At 38.6% G+C, this 24707-nt stretch overlaps 2 protein-coding genes across 2 annotated transcripts; both read right to left on the bottom strand.

Moving 5' to 3' along the window:
• Positions 1–280: 280 nt before the first annotated feature.
• Positions 281–8413, bottom strand: csad (cysteine sulfinic acid decarboxylase). Its single transcript, XM_017414994.3, has 15 exons — positions 8154–8413; positions 5343–5423; positions 5131–5273; positions 4926–5052; positions 4743–4833; positions 3419–3641; positions 3190–3269; positions 2918–2972; positions 2694–2810; positions 2523–2587; positions 2297–2378; positions 1736–1935; positions 1209–1260; positions 1044–1133; positions 281–879 (listed from the first exon to the last, which is right to left on the bottom strand). The coding sequence occupies exons 2-15, from the start codon at positions 5365–5367 to the stop codon at positions 706–708; spliced, it is 1524 nt and encodes a 507-aa protein (XP_017270483.1). The 5' UTR covers positions 5368–5423; positions 8154–8413; the 3' UTR covers positions 281–705.
• zgc:174906 (uncharacterized protein LOC571548 homolog) lies at positions 5436–8145 on the bottom strand. Its single transcript, XM_037976773.1, has 4 exons — positions 7546–8145; positions 7069–7380; positions 6877–6963; positions 5436–6796 (listed from the first exon to the last, which is right to left on the bottom strand). The coding sequence occupies exons 2-4, from the start codon at positions 7376–7378 to the stop codon at positions 6516–6518; spliced, it is 678 nt and encodes a 225-aa protein (XP_037832701.1). The 5' UTR covers positions 7379–7380; positions 7546–8145; the 3' UTR covers positions 5436–6515.
• Positions 8414–24707: the final 16294 nt, after the last annotated feature.

Genomic DNA, 24707 nt, shown 5'->3' with positions numbered 1-24707 from the left:
AATTGAGTTTCCAAATTCGCAAGTTTGTCCAGTTCGCTGCTACTGAAAGGTGCAGCTTAAAAATTAAAGGTTCGAATGAATACAATACATATCGGGGCTTCATACATTTGTCTTTGTAATATTTATATGAAAAAAGTATGTAACCAAAAAGAAACAAGTTATTTGAATTGACTCATTGAAGCCTTTAAGTTAGCCTTATACCTACTAATAACAATAATAGTAATAAAAATAAAGAGTGAAGTACTTAGTTTTTAGAAAGAACTTGCAAATTTTTGTCAGAATCAAATTTATTGTCATTTTATATAACAACGAAATTACAGGTATCTCTGATGCAAAAATCTTCCAAGAATAAGGTATTAATGGGTTAAGATGGATACAATTAATAAATATAGTATGAAAGACAATTAAACATTCATAAGACCATTTTAAGACTACACTAACAGACAAGTTGTGCTGAAGACATGTTTGAATTGTATTAAATATCAAAAATGCTGAAAGATTTCTCAACTATTAGTTTAGGGATCAAAATAGACATTTACCTCTTAGGGCACTTGCATAAAGAACTTTATTTATGATATGTTGTGATCTCTGTGAATTAGCTAGACTATAGGAGAAAAGTTTGTTATCTACAGTATCCACAATGTCACTTGCAAATATGCAGTTTTTGCACAAAATCCTAAATTAAAAAAGACCACGATAAATCGATCACAGATCGCTCCCAAGTCGTTCGATTTCATCAAGGAAGAAGTCCATGTCTTTGTGTGAAACAAGGTGGGAGAAGACAGTCACACGGAAAAAGTTGACCTTGTCTCCAAGAGGCTGGTAGCCCACCATCAAAGTGCCTCGTTTCATCATACGCTCCTTGATCGTTGGCGCTACCTGATCATCAAAACACACATATGTAATATTCAGATCTGTAATATTCTTCTAACAAGCAAGCTGTCTCTCATTACATCTATGTAGGCATATGTGTAATATTAAAAAAGAAACTCTGATGCTTCAGTGTTCAATCAAAACTTGACTTATGTAATACAGAAACTTACTTTGGCCAGTTTGTTCTGGTAATCTGCATTTCCTTCCTTCCCTCTCAGACTCGGTGGTATGAACCAGAAGCACACATTCACAAACTCCGGCTGTCCACAGAGGCAGAATTTAAACATATAGTAACAATGTTTTAATATTGTTTTCAGCTTCATATATCAACTTACCTCACTTAAAAGATGGAATCCATCTCTTTTCTTCATCTGATCCACTAAATACCTGCAAGAATACATTTTATTTATAATAATCAATATAGTGGGTAATATTATTATTTTACAATTTGGATTATATCTTCATTATTCTTCCTATTCTTATTGTTGAAGGTTGAGTAGTCAAGGTAGTTTTTCCTGAATGTAAAAAAATATATGTCAAACATTCTTTTTTATATAAATTATATTATTAATGTTTTATATGTAATTTAAAGGCACATCTGAAAACGAGCATTGCAAATTATCTTACGCTACAAATCCTACAGTGAGTGTTTTGATTTTTGTCATAAATGAAAAATCTTTTTGGCCCACGACAACCATGAGACAAACCTTTAATTAGTAATCTCACTGCACATTAGACTGCATTCAGAATATGTATCTGTTAAGTGAGCTAAAGTGAGTCATTGAGTCGATGCGCCACCCAAAGACTTCACCGCAGCCACAAGCCTCAGAAAACAGAGAGGGTTTTACAGTCTTTAATTTACCTCACAAGGAGGAAAGCTTTGTCGACACGCTGTTCCAAACCACTGGAGCCGACTGCTTTCCACATCAACCACAACTTCAGACAATCCACCTTGCGGCCGCACTGCACGGACTTATCCCCAATGTCCAGATTCACGTCATAAAACTTATCTTGTTGGAAAAGATACGAAGCATTCGAGCTGTGGCACCGCTTCAGCAAGTCCTGAAGAACACAAAACAGTTGTAAAATTAAAAAAAATAAATAAAGCATAAATATCCTCCTGACTTCCATGAAAAAAATATTGTCTAATCATTATTTTTTTTTAAATCCCCCCAATCTTTGTAAGGTACCAAAGCCCCACCCCTTCACACTTGGTATCATTGAAAAGCCCTAAATGTCCTCTGTAGACAACAAAAAGAGTTAATTCAGTAGCATGCAGTGGGTAAGAGATAATCAGGTTTACAAATGTCCTCCACAGAGGACAAATTGAACTACTGGTAGTCAGGAGGATATGAATAAAAAGTACAACTCTGCTTAACCAAAACTATCATAAGTTATTAATGCCTAATGAGTGAAATCAAACCGTGGTGTCTTTGAGCAACAAGGCAGAACACTGCAGGCCAGCTGCCAGCATCTTGTGGAGGTTCCAGGCTACTGAATTCGCTCTTGTGACATAAAAAAAGGCACACACACAGACACACCTTGTAAATAATGACAGCAGCTCCAGAACCTCGTAGCTTTTCTCATGCAAACTAAAAACGATCTTCATCACAAAGGAAAACCCATCTTTTGACAAAGTCAGTTCATACCTGTCAACACCCTTCATCAGGTGTCTGTGCTGCTTGGAAAAGAGCACACTTCCTCCCCAGGCAGCCTGAAACAAGTGACAAAACTCACGAACGTCTGAATATTCTGAAATTTCAACAAAGCTTCTCACAATTAAAACGGACTAATTTGAGACAGCCTCATGGAGAACTCACGTCAACGTGCAGCCACAGCTTGTGCTTGTCACAAACATCCGCTATCCCATCCAGCGGGTCAAACGCACCCTGCACTGTTGTGCCTGCTGTGCAGCTCACGAGAAATGGTACCGCACCCTGACAGGGGGAAACTGAAAGTGAGTCTGATTTCTATCACCTAGAAGTTTGATGCACACAAATGTGTCTTTTTGTATGCTGAGCTTACTGACCATAAATTTATTTACCTGAGATTTTGAAAGCTCTATCTTTTCATCCAGGTCCTCTGGAATCATATGGCCTCTGTATCAAATAGGAAAATATTCATAAAGGATAACAAAGAGTTTTGTTGTGATTTGTGAGACTAATGAAGCATAAGTATTAAACCAATGAGTGTTTCTTTTGAATAATTCTCAATGTCAGAAAACTGATGTAAAATAGGTTCAAGTGACATTTCTCTTAATATTATTTGTCTAAACATATTATTTCCTGACTTGTAAATGATAAAAATCAACATTACCTTTCATCTACTTTCACCAAGATGACATTATCGGTTCCAAACCCCAGAAATGCCGCCCCTTTCCTCACAGAATAATGGCTCTAAAAACACGAGACACATTCTTCTGTCACATGGCTTAAAAAAACCCAACAACAAATAAAACAGCAATCCTAAAACTTGATTTTCATCAAACACCTCTGACGTGCTTTACTGCTTAATCAAACAAGGTGAGCGGAACAGCTGTCCTGACCTCTGGAGACGTGAAGATGGCCAGGCGTGGGAGAGCCCACAGGCCCTGACTTTTGACCTCTGGGAAGAGTCTGTAGCGTGCGAGGTTCATGGCGTACACGGTGGAGGTGGAGCCCCCAGGGCAGAAAATGCCATCGCCCTCTGTCCAGCCCACCAGCTGCCGAAGGCTTCTTAGAACCTCAGTTTCCATCAGCACAAAGACTGGCGCCACTTCATAGGTGAAGCTGCAGGCAACATTCAGTGTCTGATCATTTAAAGGTGGGAGCTCTCTTTGCAGATTCTGACTTCTTTTTTTATTATTAAACACCAATCTAAAGGTGGTATCTTACTAAGCTAAGTGTTTTAGGACACAAGTTGGTGAAAAAAAAATCCCTGAAAATTGTGAGAATATTTGTGAATTTTCTATGGCAGTCTCACCTAACTGAGCGTTAGCAAGCCAGTGACCAGCGAGCTGCGTGGTGTGTTGTAAGTGGCCAGTTTTTTGAAAATCATGATTTGTTTTGGTGTGCACATCTCGCAAAACTGCATTCTTGGCCACGCGCATTATTTTGTTGCCCACCTCAGCTCAGTTTGCTCCCACATGTACGGGCAAATCTGCTGGAGTGCACTTTTGAAATAAAGATAAACAGATTTGGTTTTACAATAATTATTATTTATCATCAGCGTGTCTTTTAGACCTCAGATGTTTTCTGTCGAAGCAGGAGCTCTACTTTGACAGAAAACATGCTTCTTTTCTTGTTTAAAACTATAACCTTATCTCAAAATGTCAAAAAAGATTAAATACAATTGTAATTGATTAAATAGAACATTTTGTTCATGTTTTATACAATGGCAGAAAACTCTTTTGAATTGTTTTAACAAATGTAAGTAAGTGTTCTACATTCTGTAAAAGACTGAGCACCTAAATAAGTTATTTTAAAGTATGTTGCATTACAAAATTCATGTCATTGAATTTTGTGTATTTACATTTTCTTGTGCTGCACATAGTAAAAAGTAATGGATTTTGAGAACTCAGAGTAATCTGTGTACAGACGTGACTGAGTTGCAGACACATATCGAACGCTCACGATTTTAGTATTAAAACTCATGAGCATTAAAGACGAACGCAAATCTCAAAACATCAATGATCCCCGTGATTATGATTCAGTCTGGTAACATCTCTAAAGACAAAAAAGATCAAAATCTTGGTGGTAATCAAGATAATATTTGCTTCAATTTCTACTTTAGTAAAAGATCTATATTTCTCTCGACATAGTCACACTTCTAGTCACCTTTACCCTCCAGAATTTATCTCTTTTACTGTTTTATATCGTTTTTTGTCTTACAGATTTGTGTTGAGAGCCTCAGTGAGGAAACGTCCAGCCAAAGAATGATAGTCCACTCCGGCAAACTGCTGATTAAAGAAACGTGGATGACCTGAAATTAGCAGGAAAAAAACCCAAAAGAAAGTCTTGATGTCAACAAGAATCCATCTGTGTAACAGTTGTGGTTGTTTCTGACAGGCTCACTTGTTTTAACGCTGTATTTGGCCACGTCTCTGACTCTCTGCAGGAGCCGGTCCTGCTGCTCCCCGGCGTCTCTCAGCTCCAGATCCAGCAGCCGGGCCAGCTCGTCGGGCTCTCTCCACTCACACACCTGCATCGGGAGTAGATGGATTATGGTTGTTCTGTTGGAATATGAACTGGTTGGTATTTGAAGTAAATTCTCGGAGACCTTCTGTTGGACGTCCGTGCCCTTGCAGAGCACCTCCTCCACAATAATTTTGAAGGCTTCGTTCAAGAAGAGCTGGCCCTCAGCGTGGTTAATTAGAGGATCTTTCAGGTCACAAAGAGCCGGTTCCATTTTCTGTCCTTCTGCTGTGGTTACAAAAAATGTTTGAACACAAAGTAAAGAATAAGCCCATAATATAAAGATCCTGTACTTACATGAGAGTGGTGACATGAAGGCCATATTCACACTTCTAACCAGCTGTCAGACATCTGCAGACGATGTTGCTGACTGTAAGGCTGCAGAAAAAAGGCCATAAAGCAAAGATAAGTAGGATAGAAATGGGAGGGATTTAACCTTTGTCCTAGAGTGAAAGTTAATTAATGTTGTCTGAGAAAGTTATGAAAGAGGGAGAATGACATCAGGTCACTCTTGTAAAACAGATCTTGATCTCAATGGGTTTATATCTGGTTTAATAAAAGCAATGATGAGTAATTTCGTATTTATTATTCAGGTAATCCCTTAAACTACAATGTAGTTAAATTAGCTCAAAGATTTAGAGCAGCAAGCTGGAAAAGACCCCATTAAAGCAATAACAGTAATTGGAAAACATCACATAAACTATTAAAACACCTACAGTGAACATTTCCTGCGAACCAAATGCTGCAAGAACATTTCACTGATGGCTAATTTTCAATTATGAATAAACACAAAATGACACGTGAGGAGTTTTACCTGGAAGTGTTTTAAAGTGGTATTAATACTTATAGATCAGCAAAGGATCTGAATATTTGCACCGTCGGTAATGAAGGGACACAGCTCATTTGTTTGCTCATAAAACACCATGTCAGAGGCATCTAATCTTAAAAAAAGAAAAAGAACACAGACCCTGTTATTTCTAATTATCTGAACCTGCCGAGAGTTAAAGTTTCTACCATAAACAGAAAACATACAAAATGTTCAGACAGTGAAAACATTACAGCAAACTATAAATAGAGAAATATTTAATTGTACACTTTCAATTTCTTTTTGTTTTTACATACAAAAAAAACAATTCAGCTTTTTTTATAAAAAATATTTCTCACTGATGGAAAAAGAAACTAAAATGTACAAAACAGACACTATCAGCAAATGTGACAAACATGTAAAACACCCTTTTAAAAGGCATTTAAAAACAAACTTTTTTATAATGACAGCTGCACTGTTATATAAAAATATACATTGAATCAAAGAACTCATGTTATCATATTAAATTTCACTGCGGGTCCTTTGGTAAACTGGTAAAATCTTAGTGTTATACATCTCCTGTTCTTTTTTATGATCAGTAACTCACTGATCCCCAGTCCAAGCAGTTCCTCTTGAAGGTTTTTTAGTCTCAAACGACGAAGGCCTCAGTCAGTCTCCAGCAGGAAGTCGATGCTTTCAGCAGGCAGAGCCTCATCTCCCTGACTTAGGAGGGAGTGCAGGTGAGCAGCAGTGGCTTTCTCCCTCTGGACTTTCCTCCAGTAACGCAGCATGGCAAAGACTCGCTCCACGTGAAGAGAGTTATCCTCTTCGATCTGCTCCAGCTTCACAGATGGGATGTCCAGAGTCTGTCTGCCGATCGCCCTCCAAGATTTGCCAAAAGCACGAGCCACAGCCATCAGCTGCTTCTCTGTGACTAAACCACGGCCTGTGACACAACGGGGCAAGCTGCAGGTGACACTGCTACTGTGAAATTAAAAATTCAAGTTTAATTGGAGCCTGACTCACCACTGCTGCAGATCTTTTTGGTTGGGATTATATCTGCCACTTCAGAAACTTCATTTCGTTTTGCTGCTGAGTTTTTTTTATTTGTACCTAAAAGAACATACCTACATTTAGCCTCCCATGTATTGACTTGTGATATTGCTGCAAATTCAGTAAAACACAGCTAAAAAAAATAAATAAATCATTAATGTGTACCTGATGACACTGTGTTGATATGCAGCTCCTTCACAAAATTTTCCAGCGATGGAAAGGTCTCCTGTAAGTCTGGTTCCCTCAGCAGGTCCAGCAATCCTTGTGCTGCTTCTGGACCTCTCTGGATGATGTGATCCAAAAGCTCGGTCACCTTTTTAATCGGAGTGTGACAATGCTTCACCTCCTGGTAGCCGCGTTCAGAAAGCAGACGTCGAGAATGCGCGTGCTGCAGAACAAACTCTGCATCCGCTTTAAGAATCTCGATCAGCGTTACTTTATGTTGTCGGACTGCCGCTGCAGGGTTCTCAGCCATGACTGAAGGAAATGAAATGGATTTATGGGTGATGTATTAGAAAAGTTGAAAAGCTATGTTAGAAAGTGCAATCAAGACAGACTAAAACAGTTAGATGCTTAGAAATGTTCTTAATAAATGTTGAGCCATAGATGAGGGAGGTCTTAACAATGCTGACACATACATACCTGCTGATATTATTGATTCACAGGTGTTCCCACTTACTTCATAGTTTTTAAAATTTCTTTAGTTATACCAACACTTTGTCATAAAAGTATGTAACTAACTACCCTCAGAAAATGCTCTTTCAGCGGTTTCATTTGGGGGAATCCAGATATGACAAAAAACTAGTTTACTTAACATCTTAACATTTTGACTTAGTAAACTAAGTCTAATAATAGACATAGTAACATATGTCCTCTCTAAGGGATTAAACAAAAGTAGAAAAATAGAGAAATATATAGATGTTTACAGGTGGTGCTAAGTTTTTCACCTGGTTGAGTGACAGGAATAAACTCATAAACCGTAGAAATAAAGTTACAGTGAGATAAAGAAAAACATCCATAAACATGGTCAGAAAAAGCAAATAATAAATCTAAGGCCATAATGTTTAACTGATCTAATTCTATGTCATATCTGTGATGTCCTCCATCCTCACAAAATAAAACAGAAGGAGCTTCAGTCTTCCTTCCTGATAATGCGTTCACTGTCTCTTATCGTTTCCAAATACGCTAAACAAGCTCACTTTCCTTCTTACTGCTCTAAACAAGTAAAATGTGTCTGTATGCCCTCTTACCGAGCACTTTTACAACGACCGAGCGATTAAACAGAAGCAGCTGGTCGCCTGTTCGTGTTGACTTTCCCACTTCTTTCCTGCTGCTGCTTTTTCTTCTGCAGCGGGAAGTCAATAAATACTTGTTCCCCCGAACGCCACTTCACTCTTTGTCTCCACCTAGTGGATGGGGGCTGCAACTGCAGCAAACAGAGGGCGGTTTGGTGACATCTGGTGGAGCTGCTCCCACATTGCATCCTCGAGCGTCTTTAAATTCCCCTGAAGTGCAAAATAAAATAAAATAAAATAAAATAAAATAAAATAAAATAAAATTTTAGACAGCACACCATTTCACTAAAAATAAATCAATATAAGTCAAATAAATCTTTATTTATTTTTTTTTACAAAATAAAAAAAATGCAATAATGATAACATGTTATTGTTTTGTCTTTCTGAAACTTTCATCAGAATCCATTGAGTGGTTCATGACATATTTTGCTAACAGTATGAACAAACAAACACACACACACAGAGTCAGAGGCAAATAAAAAACAACAGTACTCCTCTGTCAGGTATAATTAAAGGTGATTGAAGAATTATTGCACAGTATGCAAACAAATCTAACTTGTGATGTTTGACTGTTTTTACTGTTATATTCTTTATCCTATAAAGCTCCTTGAGTTACACATAAACATACTGAATACAAATGCGATAAATAAAGCTGTAGCAACAATTTCTAATAATTGCTTCTGTATTACAGCATCAGGAAAGAAAGCAGGGGAGAAGAGAACACTTGTCTGTGTATTTACGTTTCTCTGAAATGAGCTCAAACCCCTCTTCCAGGAAGCAAACGCTCCCCGCTGCTTTTATTCATTATCAATGTTAAGCTGTAAACTAAGCAGCGCTTCCACTCAGCTGGGCCTCCTCAGAACAAGGAGCTTAAACAATAAAGTGACACAGAAAAACATGTTGTTGTTCTTACGGTGGAAATAAGACGCTGTAAATGCGGAAATTAATATTTTAAAGTTATTAAACGAGAGGAAAAGACTCTGCATGAATGCCAAGTCGGAGATGTGTGCGTGTTTTTATTTCATACGTGTGTGTTGAGCGGTGCAGGAACCCCTCTGTACATCTCAGGCAAAGGGCTACAATTATTAAAACCCAACACGCACATGTCTGCGTAGTCTATTTACTAAGCTTCAGCTGTGAGAAATGACAAATCAATATCTTATTCCAGAACAGGTATTTGCTTTGTGTGAGGGGAAAAAAAAACCCAACAAAAAACACTGGAGCCCATTTCACCCAGACAAAGTATACACTCTGAGTCACTGTGTGAATAAGCTGTCTGATTAAATGCAGTTTTCTCTCTGCCTGCAGTGGGTGGAAAGAACAGCGCGAATCATCATTTATTCCTGTTGTTTATTCTTGCCACCCAGATGAAAGTGCTGTACAAAAAAAGAATGCACAATCTATCCACCTTTAAGCTACTTTAACGACTTCATTATGAGATAAATCTGAAAGCTATTCGGCGTTGATCTCGAGAAGATGCACAACTCAAGAATTACACAAAGCTAACGCACGTTAATAAAATGATCCAAGCAAACATGCTCATATGCGGGCAAGCTTTCAATTCCACATGCTGCACTTTTGAAATCAGTTCGCATTAAATTAGTGCAACGCAAATAGAGCATATTCTGCAGCGAATGTGAGAATGAACTTAGTTCGCCACTGATCAAGCACAATCCCACTCCCACCCCTTTGCTGTTCAGGCCCCATCACACTCTCTGTCAAGTGGTAAACTCCACTTGTATGTGTGGATGGTGTAATAGCTCACACACTCAACATTGCTGATGGAGAATAATGCACTTTCTGTATGAGCTGCTCTGACTCTATTCCACAGACCTCTGCACCTGGAAAATTGGGATTTTTTTCTTCTTCAATAAATGTATGTGTGTGTGTTTATTAATGCGTGTATACAACTCTGAAGTGCACCAGCGCAGCAACTTATCCTCTTTTTGCTGTAACAGAAGAATTAGATTTACATGGAAAGTCAGTGATGAGGGAAATCGCTCTCTCTAACTCACTGTCTTTAACACTAAAAACCACAAGGGATGCTTTATATGGATCAAAAACTGCTCTGCACAGTGTGACAGAACACAAATAGGGACTTTTATATTCATACAAGGACACAAACATTAAAAAGAAAACTAAATAAAAAAAGATATAACAGACTTTTCTTGCCTGAATGGGTTTGTACTTCACAAATATCTCTAGACACCAGTTTTCTTTTTGTCATGAACCTATACACAGTAAAAACTGCTGGGCTATTTTGATAACTCAATTGCTGGGTTAAAGTTGTTTGGCCATAAGTTGGGTTGGTTTGTTAGGAAGTTTGGGTTGGAAATGAGCCGGGTCATTCTTCATAGTCCACCATTTTGAGCCAGAAGTTGACAAAATTGGACCTGATTGGACCTTAACTTTACAGCATATAAAGTAAAGATATGATGGTACAAATAACTTGTAAGAAGCTATTTAACCTGTTTGGTTTTGTTAAGAAAGTCAGTTTGCACTAAACAGGGAGTTTTGGTTCCTAAAACAACATTAGGTGCCTTGGATTGTTTCAAACCAGGCAGTTTTTCGTGTGTAACTGTAACATCACTGCACCAAATGTCGCTCTCCATTTACGTAAATATAGACTCTAATAAAGCACTTAAATCGATTTTATTCCCCATTTCGCAAAATGTACACCGTATGTCTGATGCAGCTGTCTGGAGCTCAGCTGTGCTGCAGGCAGGCCTGAAGGACTGAAGGTGTTGCCCGGGGACAACCGTGCGTCTGAGTGACTCTGACATGTCTGTTTGTTCAACATGCATTCTATATGAAAGACCAGAGCACGGGGAGGTAAGGGCACAGGAGCAGGTCAGCCAAACAAGGTGGGAGAAGGACAGCGAGGCAGAGAAGAACTCTGGGAAAAGAGTGAGGGCTAAAGAAAGCTGCTCTACACGTCATGGTGAATTCTTTGGGTTGAGAGCTCCAGCTGACTGCACAGAGAGGCTACATTTAACATCATGAAGGCTAAACTGATAAGCCTGATAATCACCCACTGAATCAAAGCAGGTGTGTTGGAGCAGAGAAACAAGTAAAACATGCAGGATAGTGGCCTTCGAGGACCAGGATTAGCCACCCCTGGTTTAAAGCAATTAATGAGATCTTTTGAAGTGGGGTTTTGTGGAAAGATAATAAATGATTAATATCTTATTTGATTCTTATTAAGGTTTATATAATAGCATTTGCATGAACTGCTCTGAAATTTTTGAGATTAAGGTTGTCTTAATTAACTTTGGCTTGGCCCTTTTTGAACCAGTCATTGGGTGCTCAGTTGAGTCAGAACTAAACCCTATTTCTCCAAACTGAAGTCATTCAAAGCGCTAGCTCCAACGAGTAAGATATTAGTCTTTCCACAGAACTTCCCTTTAAAAGAGCTGAACTATCTCTTTAATGTTATTTTTACCTTCAGAGAAAATGAGGGTGAAATATCATTTCACTTAAAGGTTCTCAGTTCAATTATACATGGAGCTATTGTTCATTACGAGAGGAGGACCGTTTGCAAACAACTTATAGACTGAGCCTATACTGTAATGGATGGGTCCATTAATGCTGATAGAAGTGTAAATAATTTATGTGTGTGTGTGTGTGTGTGTGTTCCGCTTTCACTTTGAGAAACATGACAAACAGAAAGGCATTTTCCTTCCCTTAATATAATGAATGGAAAATCCAATGTGTCTGACTGACAGAAGAGATACTTCCTCACACTGCATTAAAGCAACAAAGGAGCTGCTGGAGGAAACGGATGAGTGCAGGAGAGAAAGAGCCGCTGCGTGTGAGTAAAAGTGCATGTGAGTTAGCCTGATGCATACATGACACTGAAAGACAAGAGCTTTTGGAGGCGAAGGTCAAAGGAGAGATAAAAAAGGGATGAAGAGGGAGTTAAACAGTTCATTATGAAATTAGTCCTGTTGCATGAGATCCTCAGAGCTGAAGACACCAGAATAGGCAGGTGATGCTGCTCTGCTTTGTAACTTGACATAGTTTGATAAAAAATCACCAGTCATTGTTCCGCTGTGCATATTTCAGTAACATTTCTGTAAAAACAGAAAGGTCTCGGGATGATGCGTGAGTTGAACACTAGAGGGAGCTCTTCTCATTCTAAAGTGTGTGATCACTTCTGGCTCTTGCTTTCAGCTTTTCACACCTTTGCGTGGCTCCACACATTGAGTTCCAGCTTTCTTCAAGCCAACACGATTCTTCTTTCTTTTTTAGATTATGGAATACAACATAGTCTGTTTGACGGAAGAGGGGAAGCCAGGCCAAGCTGCTGCTTTAGAGTTTGGTTCAGACTGTCCGAAACTCAGTGGTTCCTGCAAAAAACTGAGGTTTGACGTTTAAACTATAAGGTTTTCAGAGGATACTGCACCTGACTGAAGTTGATCTGTCAATGCATTTAGGATCATGTTTTCACAGCAATCGAAACAAGTCTGCCTGAACTTCTTTGAGCTCGGAGGCCAGAACATTTTGTAGTTGTTTGTCTGCTCCCCTCTGCAGCATGCAAACTCACACGAGAGATTGTTTTTATGCAGGATTCGCCTTCCTGACACAACCTGGGCTCAAACCTGCAGCCTCAGGACCACCGAGCTACAGCAGCCCAGGAGGACAGAGCATGCACTCCAGCTGTTTTAATTAAAGGCCTTTCATTCCTTGAAGGAACACATATCCCACACCATCTTTCATGTCAGAGTTTTAAACTAAAATCAACCTATGTTGAGAAATGACAGAGTTGTAGTTGTTTTGGTCAAACCAAGAAATTAACCAAATTCTCAATCTTATGTAGTATTGTGAGATTTTACCCCCAGGGTTGTGAATGAGTCTCAGCTACTACCTCATCAAATGTTAGCTCAATATCTGTAAAACTGACTGAATTACAGACATTTTTGTGTTTTCTAAAGCCAGTTAGCTGTAGTGGCCATCTTGAATTGGACTGACTCCAAACATTAACCAATGTAGAGGTCCATCCAATCCTGAAAGTTTCATTAAAATCCATCCAAGGATTCATGAGATATTTTGCTGACACACAGACACAGTTGACTCCAGCAGTTAATATCATAAATTAGCACTCATAGCATTAGCTGGGGATCCCTCTCATCTCACCAAATGTTAGCTCAATATCTGTAAAACTAAAAGAGTTATGGCCATTTTTAGGTTTGACAAAGACTGCTTTGCAATGGCGGCCATCTTGAATTGAGTTGAATTCAAACGCTAATCAGTTGTTGATGTCTGAGGATGACTTTCTGAAAGTTTTATTAAAACCTGTTCAGTGATTCCTGAGATTTATTTGTTAATGGTACAAATAAACAACCCCCTCCCCCCCAACCACCACACACACACACACACACACACACACACACACACACACACACACACACACACACACACACATACACACACACCCACACTGTATAACTACTGTAGGAACCAGGTTGCAACTTTTCCCTGCAGAAGCCGTTTGAGTCTTTGGGTTTCTCAGCACGTTCACTTTAAACATAAAGACAACCATAAAGGCATTACACTTTGTTCAGTAACAATAAAAACCCCCGTCTCTTTACGTATTGCGTTGTTCTGAGGTGATGATGTTTTTGGGACTCCAATGAAAACAATAACAGAACTTATTAAACTGTTGCAGCTCTGTTTCATCAAGACCAGCAGTCTTGGAGGCTTTAAAGATCCTCGTTGCTGTTCAGTGATCGGATCGATACAAAACAACAGCACTGATTGGCACAAAATTAAATCCCACACTGTTTTTTTCCCCTTCTTTGCTATCATAAGTATTATATAACCAAGCAAATTGTCTTTCTCTTATTCTTTCCTGTTAGCCCTCAGCCACCACGCTTCTCTGCAGAAACACATTTCTGTTGCCGTCAACACATTCTAATAATCCCATTAGTGCCGAGAAAACAGCTGAATCTATGACAGAGTTGAAAAGTCTACCGGATATACGTTTGCTGCATCCACTGCTTCATATTTTATTTTATTTTTTCTAAAAATGTAATTAAAATAGAGACAGACGGATGTCTTTGAGTGATTTGTTTGTGTGTGTCATAGTGATGCGAGGTTTTGAAATCTATGAAGTGCTTGTGACACCGTCGGTCTCGTCAGCTGTCTTATTGTTTGTATTTGTGTCTGGGTGCGTAAATGTACAATAATTGGTGTTTTTACTGATATGTCAGTGATTCTCAGTTCAGCGAGGACGTATTTTTCACCGATTCGTTTCAGAAATGAAGACATTCGTGAAGTCGAAAAATAAAATGTTCAGTGGTTCACATTAATATAGAGTCCTTTAAAGCTTGTCTAATTTCACCAAAAGCTAGTTTTTCCACTCAATTTTACAAATATTTAGCTAAAAGTTGGTGTGGGGATTCAGCTCAGATTCTGAGCACGAACAGATCTCACAAGATCTCGTAATATTTCATGAGATCCTGCATCTCATTTCCAAGCTTTTATCCAAACGGCTTAACTCAATGCTTTCATCATAAAATGATCTTAGATTAACACTCTGGCATTAAAGGTGGTGGGCATTATGCTGTCCTTCAAGGAATGCTACATGTTTACTTGTTATATATTCTTTAAATTCTTTTTGATGATTGACTCAAATGGGTTTTATTAAAAATGTTAAAATAGCCTAGAGTAAAAAAGTTGTAGTTTTACATAATGAGTTCCCAGAACGAGGATTTGATATGTTTTGGCTACTGGCTAGTTCATCATATCACTTTTTGAAGATGTATTTTATTAGCAGGAGCGGTTTTGAGGTTGGCATGATACAGGAAAATCAAGTTTTCTTGCATAGATAGATCTACAGAATCCCACATTTCTGTCAGTAGAGAATGATCAGGTTGTGTCTCCAGATGCATAAGGAAGAAAAAACTAAATCTCAATCAATTTGTAATTATCATAGTGATTTTTATTTGGGAAGATACTAAGCTCAGGTTGCATTCACTGTGTCTTATTAAAATATATAATAGTCCAGCTTGTTTTGGTGAAAGGGATGAATAAACATGTAATGATGTTTTTATATGGTCTGTAATTTTTACAGTCATTCAGTGAAAAAGACGGGGAGTATTGTCTTACCAGGCAAGACCAAATCTACATCAAAACATGCCATTTTCAGTGTTTCAAGTTGCAGCATGTTTGCCATAACGAAGGGGATTTTGAACACCCTAACGCACAGCAAGCAGAAGGATTCTGTTGGCAGAGAGCAGCCAACTGGCAGGCTTAAACCAGCTGTCGACATCCAGAGAGAGGGAAACAATACGCCTCAGGTTTGTGGCTGAAATTAAAATACGAATCTTGTTGTTGTGCTGCCATATCACCACTATCAAGGCGAAAAGAAAAATGAAATTACACTGGGCCTTTCTGAGTTTGCTAATTATCCACACAGACTCAGGTTTCCTACATTCACCCATTCTTTTTAAACCTCTTACATGCTTGGATACATCACACAAGCTCAACTCTGTCAGACAAACTGTAGCCATAGAAAGATAAATTTGGATTGTATTAATATTATTATTTTTAAGAAAGAACAATATTAGGAGAATGGAAATGACTGTTTCTGTGCACAGCTTTTGCAGTTTTTCCAGAGTAAGTGGACGCTTTAGGCTCTAACAACAGCCTCAGAGTTTCCCTTTCTTGCAGAAAAATCTGTACAGGTTCTGTCCCCGTAGACCTCAATGCTAGAACCAGACAATCACTTAGCATCTGGCTGTGGCCTGCAACCCAGGAATGGAGCGTTATGCAACAATGTGCCTACCTCAGGTCATTAAGATGCCCTCACTCAGCAAAACTGGCACATCTGCGTGTGCTGATCAGCCCAGCCCTGTGGTTGCTGGAGGGATGATAACTGCACGCTAATTAAAAAGCCATTCATCGGAGTGAAAGGCCAATTAAAGGCCTAATATTTGATAAGGCTCTCGGTTCACTCAGCAGCAAGCCCACCTGGGAAGTATTTATTAAATGTTAATGGAGACTGTAATTAATATCTGGGGCAGATTAACGCGCAAATGAAAATCATTCTCGTGCATGAACAGAGAGAGAGAGAGAGAGAGAGCTGGTGCAGGAGAGAGGTGAAGAGAACAAGTAAAAATGAGAGACAGATATGTAACTCAGCATTTTGCTCTGGTTCTGTAATATGCCGCAAGCACAAGAGGCTTTAACACAGACAGATGTTTTATTTTCTTTTCAGATATTTTATTATTTCAGAGCACTGCTGTTGGATGACATGGTTAGCTCCTACTTTTTACAGACTGCAAAATTACTGCAGTTTAAACTTCTTGTTCCAATTTCTGAACATAGCAGCCGGTTAAATCTTATAAGTGGGTAACTGTGTTTCTTTGTAATGACGGGCTTAAGTCTGTGACACAATGTGTGTGACTGTAGATGCAGGTGACACTGTGAAACCTTTTAATATACATTATTCATGGTAAGCATACAAAAGAAGGCAAGAACAGTGGAATGTAATGTGTTTAAATGAGTTTAGTATCTATCCATTCATCCAAACATTTATCTCCACTTGATTAATCCCGTTTAGGATCACAAGAAACTTTTGCCCATCTCCAGCTGGCAGGGGGTGAGAGGTGGGGTACATCCTGAACAGGTCGCCAGTCCATCACAGGGCCAACACAGAGACAGAACCATGCACACACACAGATAGAGTCACTGTGTGTACATGCATGTCCTTGGTCAGTGACAGGACCAAGGAAACTGGAATACCTGGAAAAACCTCACACATGCACAGAACATGGCAGAAAAGCCCCAGCTCAGGTTTAAATCTTCTTGGCTTGAGACTTTCTTGCTGCAGAGCAAAGTCACGACCAAAATGCTTACTTTGCCCACTTTTGTCTCAATTAGGCAACTTTACAAAATCTCAGCCACAACTATTTTTTTATAAAACCGGACCCCACTCCCAAATCATAATGTACAGTTCTGTGTATAAGTTTTAGGCAGGTAAAAAAAACAGCCGTGAAGTAAGTGTTAACATACTCTATGTGCTCTCAACATTGAGTTACAAATCTTTGTTTTGCTGTGCTTTAAAGAACATTAACAGTGCTGTAAAAGGACACTAACAACAGCCAATAAGAGCCACTGTTTGACATTTGATGTGTATACATTAATAAAGAGAGCTGAGTCTCAGGGAAGCACATCAGAGTTTCAGTTGCAATACAACTGATGTCTCACAAAGAAGTAAAAAGAACAACTCTGCTAACAGGAAAAATGTTTTTACAAATGTAAATTTTAGTGACTTATTATTTAAGCTAACTTAAAAAATGCAATGTGAGCCAACAGGGGGACATAAAAAATCATATTAATATTTGGTATAACCACCCTCTGCAGTAAAAAAACACTATCAATCCTTGTAGATATACTTGCAAAAAGTAGATTTATTTTTAGAATTATAGTCAGGTGCTTAATCAACCAGTTACACCAAACTGGTGCTAATGATCATAATTTTATCAGAAAGGTCAAAACATAGTAATAACAAAAACATTGTGTGTCAAAACTGGGTGAGGAATAGCCAAACTGTGTTACCAGAGTGAGGTTGTGGAAGAGTTTCATGTCACAGATCAGACTGAGCACAGCAATACAACACAAGGTATTTAAACAACATCAGCAAGGTCTCTCCCAGGCAAAGGTTTCAAAACAGTCTGGAGTTTCAATATGGGCTTTTAAAGCTCATTTGAATAAGCATAAAGAAACCGGCAAGGTTGAGGACTGAAAAAACTAAGTGTTGCAGATGAAAGAGACATCATGACTCCTTCCTTTCACAATGTTCAGCAGTGCCATCAGCTTAGAACCAACAAAATCCTGTGGGATCCAGTTATATCCATCAACTGTCTGACCAGACCAGTCTTCATGAAAAAACTTTAGCCAAGAAGCCAAACCTCTGACATGGATACAAGGACAAGCAACTCAGCTATGCACAAAAACATAAGAACAGAAAAATGTGCTCTAGACTTTTGAGACAAAGTATAAAATATCTGTCAGTAACAGGAAGCAGCTTGTTTGCTGAACGGCTCGAGAGCAACATGATAATGAGAGTCTGCAGGAAAGAATGAAGCACAGTGGAGGTTCTTTTTAAGTTTGGAGCTGCAATTCTGCAAATAAAGTTGGAGATTTGAATAAGATTAGTGGTGTCCTCAATGCTGAGAGATACAAACAGATAGTTCTCTATCATGCAGGCCCATCAGGGAGGCGTCTGATTGGCCCAAAATTTATTCTGCCTATCCACTGAAGATTTGTGGTTTGTTCTCTAAGATATCTGAAGCAACCTCCCTGTAGATTTCTTCAAAAACTGCAAGTTAGTGTATTTAGAAGAATTTGTATGTTAAATGCGAGCAGAGGTCACACCAAACACTGATAACCTTCTGTTAGCTTACTTTGAACTGATAATTGATGCAAAATTAATGATTTGCAAAAACATTTTTACTCTATAACATATTGTCCACATCTATCTTAAACTTATGCACACTATTGGATTTTTCATTGTGCACAGTGTTATGTAAAGAATCAGACATCGGCCTGCGTTTGGCTCTTTCCACTTGGTCGCTGCCTGTTGGGTCTGTTGCGTTTTGTTGGAGTGACTGTCCTTGTTTCTGTTTCTCACAGGCTGGCCTCTATTTAGAGGCAGAAGTTTTTGAAAACCGTCTTCCTGTTCTTCCCAGGGGTGTTGGAGAAAGCATAAGAGACACAACATAGAACAGACCAAGTTGAACTGTAGATAACGCACATGCCATAATGATTTCCCTCCGGAACAGGCCTCATATTCCTCTTTTCTTCTAACAAATAGCTTCGTCTGTTGCTGCCATTGTGAACTAAGTTAGTGTGTGGACACGGTGGTGCTTTTCTTTGATTTGCCTCTCTTAGTGATGAGACGTTTTGGTGTTATGTTTGACCTTGTTTACATCCTTTCCACAAGCAGTTAGGACCTACTTTATGTTGTGTGTCTTCATTACTGATGGCTGCTCCATTAACCAACACCAATAGACTTGTTCACAGAGGACGAGGCATGCCAAGAGCTTTAAAAATGCTAAAGTAAATGGTCTATGGGATTGGTGTCAGGATTAAGGTTATGGCTAAAGGTTGAGGTCAGAATTATACGTTGATAAATTTGACTACGGCCAGTGTCAGCTGTTGACCACTGGGAAAAAGGGTAAGCTGATGAAGCAGTAAGCACACAAAAACTGTACGGGTAATATTTTTTAATCTGGTTGTTAATCTATGAGCAGACATGTAGACATGTGACTGCATTTGTAAGTGTGGATGCCAAAAATTGTGCTATTTAAAGGGTCCATTATTGAAGAAGAGACACTGATCATGAGCTTTACACCAGTGCATTTGTTATGCATATCAGTCAGGCATAAGGTGTGAGATTTTTATATTGCATGTGTTTGAAAAAATTGTTATTGAATCGTGATTGAGACTGGGAACATTAATGGAAACATTAAAACAGACACCGTCTTGATTAAATGAAATAATTTTAGGATAGATCTTTGGAACATAAGTTTTATGGAAAGGCTACAAACTTATAATATCTTACCAGTTGTAGATCGCTCTCTGAACAACATCAGTTTGGAGAAATTTGGAGTTTAATTTTGACCAGATTGACAAGCCAATGGTGGGCCCAGGTTGTTTTAGGAGGAATGCTGTCCTCTTAAAACAACTCCAGTTTAAAAAAATACACGGCTGTTCTTATAAACCTTTACAATGCTGTCAGTTTGGCATTACAGTTTTTTTTAATAATGTGTGCCTGTGATCAGTTGTCTATCTAGCAAAATATCTCATGAACCAGTGGACTGATTTTAGTAAAACTCCTAGAATTTATTCATTGGATGCACATCTACAAATGATTAAACACTGGAGTCGCCTCAATTCAAGATGGCCTTAGACAACACCAAAAAGGCTCATCCAGTTTTTCATATGCTGAGCAAAGATTTGGTGTGGTAGTAGCTGAATCATTCCCAACAAATACTCTGAGCAATACCAGATCAGGAAACACCTTCGTTTAAAACTTTTTAATTAACATAGACTTCCATGGTTATTTGCAAGTGCCAACAGCAGCAACAGCAGCTAGCAATAGCATTTCCAGTGCAGCCTGGTGAACTTATCATATTTCCGTTGCGTAATGTGAAACTGATGTCACTGTAAAGGTCACATAAGCCTCTATAATCTTTTTAAGAGTAGAGTTGCTTCAAGACTTTGGTCTTTCACTTCGGTCTTGTCCCAGTAACTTTTAGCTCATCACTCTGGTCAGAGTTAAACTCTGTTTCTTTAAACCAAGGTCCTTCAAAGAGCTATCAACAACTGAAAAGATGTTATTTGTTTATAGTCTTTACAGAGAACCCCACTTCAGTATATCCAAACTATCACTTAACTAAATATAGAGACACTTAAGTGACATTCTTTTTTCTTTAAGCGTGAAAAATCGCACACTCTGCTAGAAAACAGTGATAGTATTGCAGGCGTTCATGTCAGGATGGTCAGAGAACTCTGTGGTAAATAGTGAAAGTTTCAATAATAGATGTGTGTGAGTGACTGCATAGTGAACAAACAGCAGGAATGAAGTGGGTGTGTGACTGTCTGGTCTTTATTGGTCAATAAAATACAAAGGCGTGCGCTTGAGTGTAAATTTATGGTTTTTGTGGTCAGTTAGTTGTATATGTGCGTGAGTGTCCGAAGCAGTATTAAGACCACAATATCCAGTAAATCAGTCAGACATAGCAGACAAAGCACTATGTTAACAAGTCACTGCAGAGAGGCTAGCGAGCCGTGATAGATGGGAGGGGGTGGAGGGCACTATTAAAGGATATAAAGTACGAAAGGGAAGGAGGGGAATCAGCAGGAAACGGCTGTTGAACGGCTCCCAGATCAATACTAATAACCACACACAGAGAATGACTTCCTCTCATCCTTTATAACTCACACAGAGGAGAGAGGAGATGGAGCAACACACGGCAAAGAGAGAAATTAGGACTAAAGGCTGTTAGAGGAGAGACAGAGGAAGAAAAAATGCGAGTGAGGTTCAAATTTGTCTGTTTGCAATTTCTTTCTTCTCCATTCTCTCTTTTTATTGTTTAATTAGAGGGCAGGCCCACGCTAGAAGAGTTACTTTATCACTGTGGAAAAGCAGTTTAGCCCATTTCCACCTGCCAGAGACCTCACTGAACTCACAGAGTCATATTCGAACGACCACAGAAGTGTGTGTGTGTGAGAAAGTGTCTATGTGAGTGAGTATATGGAATGTTGGAAAGCCATGCAATTTGTGGGGAATTAGATTGTTCTAAAAGCATCTCTCAATAAAAGGCTGCTGAATGCGTTTGCCCTAATGGCCTGCCATTTTATATTTCTTTAATGAAGTTACGGAAGAGGAGAAAATGGTCAACCCGGCCATGCTCCTCTCCGCATGCACAGGGCTCTCCGTTTTCCTCAGAAACCGAGGTGCCGACATTGACCTCATCTAATTCTGTCTGCCAGAGAGAAACTAAAGCCACATATTGTTTATCTTCTCACACTTCAGCACACAGAGAAATTCAGTTCTCCTTCTCTCTCTCTCTCTCTTTGTGTGCGTTTGGGTTTATTTTTCTGTGCGTCTCTGTATGTGTGGGCATATCTGTTTACATGATTATGTCAGCCAAACTTACCATTGCTGTATCAAAGCATAATAATGCGATTCCAGCTTATTTTAGAGTGACAATCCCATTTCACCCAGGCTCCACAGTTTAGGCTTCACACCTTGCTCAAACTCAAATGTATTCATGCTCCGTCGAGTGGAAACCTCCCCATGAGAGTTTGTGTTTGCGTCTGAGAGAGCGAGACAGTGGGGCAGAATAAAGTAAGGTCTTATCTGATGTCAGATGAGAAAACTAAGCACACATGCAGATATTTCCATGTGGCACGTTGCCCGACAAGTGGAACAATGAATGCCAATTCATCCCTTTGGTGCCGAATACAAGAACCAAAGGTAATAGATTTCTCCAAAGCACACACCTTTCCCAGTGTATTTATATGGATGTTTGAAGAACCTTTTCAGATCATTTCCAGTGACTGCTTGTTTTGGAAATGATCTGATCTGTGCGGACTTGTAGTGATACCCATAGGGGAGCCAACTTGATGTCTACTGCTGCATTCGAGGAGGCAAATTTGAGGACAGATCTTTTATAAACTGCTCATTATGTTGGGACTCAAGAACAGATGGTCTCCTATAAGTCATATTCCCACAACAACCACCAGAACATATTGTCTATAATATTTTTCATGAGTTATTTTACTAATTTATAACCCTTGGGTTTGAAAAACAGATATGTTCATATTTAAAAAGTAATGTGTCACAATAAACTGAAGCAGTGTCTAAATCACAAATAAAAGTGCTTCAAAAAGCCCTTTTACTCATCAAAAATGCCTGAAAGAAAAGTTATCATGAGAACTACAAAAAGAAGAAGAAAAACACAGAAAAAGAGGCTTTATTCATAATAAAAAGTCAAATTTTAAAATTAATTTTACAAGGCACAACCACTGAAATGATGGGATTTAAAGCATAAAGACAAAATCTCAGGCAGAGATGCCAGCTGTGTCTTAATTCTCAAGGATTGAAAAAGAATCAAAAACATTTCTGAACTATAGAAAAACAAGTTTCTGACGAATTATGATTTTGACCAAACTGAAGGGGGCCATGTGACAATTCTCTTCTGAGTTATTTGGATGAGGGACATTATTCTGAACACCTGACTGACACACATTTAGTTGTCATGAAGTTCGTTGTCTAAGACTGATTTGTTGATCAATGGTTTACCATTACCTGTGAATTTCCTCTAAGGCTGTTTTAAGATGGTGCTATAACTACCAACGATGTTCACCATCGACCCATCCTAATCCATTATTTAGTCTGAAGCTCTAGACCTTATCTGCATATTTTACCGACCTTAATGACCATATCTATCTACCCCCTGTCTTTTCCATTCACTTATCCGCCTCTCATAATGACTTCGCTGGAACTAAGGTAAGCTGCTACCAATGAGAACAAAATCTGACAGAAGTTATTTCAATCTGGACAATGTTTTAAAAGTACAAAAATGACCTAATGATCAAATATATCTTCTGACAAGGAAATCTTCACCTTTCAGAAGGAAAGTTTTAAGCCAGTCGAACTGAGTTGTTTAGGTAGACTACAAGTGTATGCATAGTACATAAAGCTAATTCTCACAATAAATTGTTTATTGGATGCACTTTAAGGGGTAAGAGTTAAGTTTGATGAAAGTTGGCAGTAAAAGTAATCTTCTGTAGTACTTGTTTCATGTTAAAACACACTCATCAACTAAAATATAGCCTATGACTTAGATAAATTACTTGTAAATGTTTCTGAAAATTTTCTAATTTATATGCAAATGGAACACAACCAGTTTTAATCGTGAAATCCTCAAGAAAAAAAAAAGAGAAGAAAAGCAGAGAGGACATTTGACTTTCTGGTAAGTTAGTGCCAGATGAACAGGTAAAAATTGCATGAGCATTTAAGATAAATGGACTTTTGTGATTATGCTGCTTTCATTAATTTTTTATGCTACTTTATAGCATGACACTAGCTTGCTGTTTTACACTTGTGATGGGTATTGGGCAGTAGTAAAATCGTGTCAAAAGTAATACCTTTCAGCCGTGTAAAGATTTAAAGCATTGGCTCCAGCTAAAACAGAGTAAGACGTGAAAAGTGCTACTGTCATGGATCAACTTGCGAGTGCCATGAACTGTGGTGAGTGGATCCAATTCTAAAACTATGTAAGTAATTATAGTATATGTAATTTAACATCAAACATATTTGTAACCTACTAAATGCATAAATTTCTTTATTCACAAGGCGTGATTGAATTAGTCCTATTCGGAAATGGTTAATTGGTGATTCAACATAAAAAAGACAATCAAACAAAACAAGCAAAAACAAAGACATTAAGGAAGTGGCCTCAGGTCCCAGCTTTCTAGCATACATCAACAGTGCAGCCTTTACTCTTCTCCCCAGGCACTTTCACAACCATTCACACCTTGAAACATGTGATCACAACAACTCACATGTTGGCCTCGTTAGGAAGCATCCAACAAGTGACAACGACCCCAATGACTCACAGGATCCAGGGGTGAGTCAGTGACTTATGTGACCTTAATGACTCTATTAATGTCATTGTTATAACAAAAACTTATTAGCTTGGAACCCTAACCCTACGATCAGAACTGAAGAAGCCTGATTTGAGGTGGAAACATCTTCAAGAAATAAGAGAACTCCAGCTGCATTCAACCTTTCTGAAAGACCTGTGACACAGTTATATAACAACATAACTGAGTCATTGTAATAAAGAAACTGTGGACAGTAAAAAATGTTACGGTGCAAAAAAAACCCAAGATGCATTCTTTTAACATGAATACAGCCATGTGCTCATGTTCATGTTTGTTGGACATATTATTCCAAAAAAGCAATATTTCAATATTTACTTGATT

This window comes from Kryptolebias marmoratus, linkage group LG8 (genome assembly GCF_001649575.2).
Source record: "Kryptolebias marmoratus isolate JLee-2015 linkage group LG8, ASM164957v2, whole genome shotgun sequence".
NCBI lineage: Eukaryota > Metazoa > Chordata > Actinopteri > Cyprinodontiformes > Rivulidae > Kryptolebias > Kryptolebias marmoratus.
Note: the sequence above shows the minus strand (reverse complement) of the source record. Positions and strands in the feature narration are given on the sequence as shown.

What these genes read in the sequence shown, in the direction of transcription:
- csad (XM_017414994.3), bottom strand. Translation starts at nt 5,367, where the DNA reads ATGGCCTTCATGTCACCACTCTCAT. An exon ending in TTGGTGAAAGTAGATGAAAG is followed by an intron (nt 2,973 to 3,189) that starts GTAATGTTGATT and finishes TATTTGATACAG; the next exon opens with AGGCCATATGATTCCAGAGG. An exon ending in ACCAGAACAAACTGGCCAAA is followed by an intron (nt 880 to 1,043) that starts GTAAGTTTCTGT and finishes TTTGATGATCAG; the next exon opens with GTAGCGCCAACGATCAAGGA.
- zgc:174906 (XM_037976773.1), bottom strand. Translation starts at nt 7,378, where the DNA reads ATGGCTGAGAACCCTGCAGCGGCAGTCCGACAACATAAAGTAACGCTG. An exon ending in TATCAACACAGTGTCATCAG is followed by an intron (nt 6,964 to 7,068) that starts GTACACATTAAT and finishes ATGTTCTTTTAG; the next exon opens with GTACAAATAAAAAAAACTCA. An exon ending in CAAAAAGATCTGCAGCAGTG is followed by an intron (nt 6,797 to 6,876) that starts GTGAGTCAGGCT and finishes GTTGTGTCACAG; the next exon opens with GCCGTGGTTTAGTCACAGAG.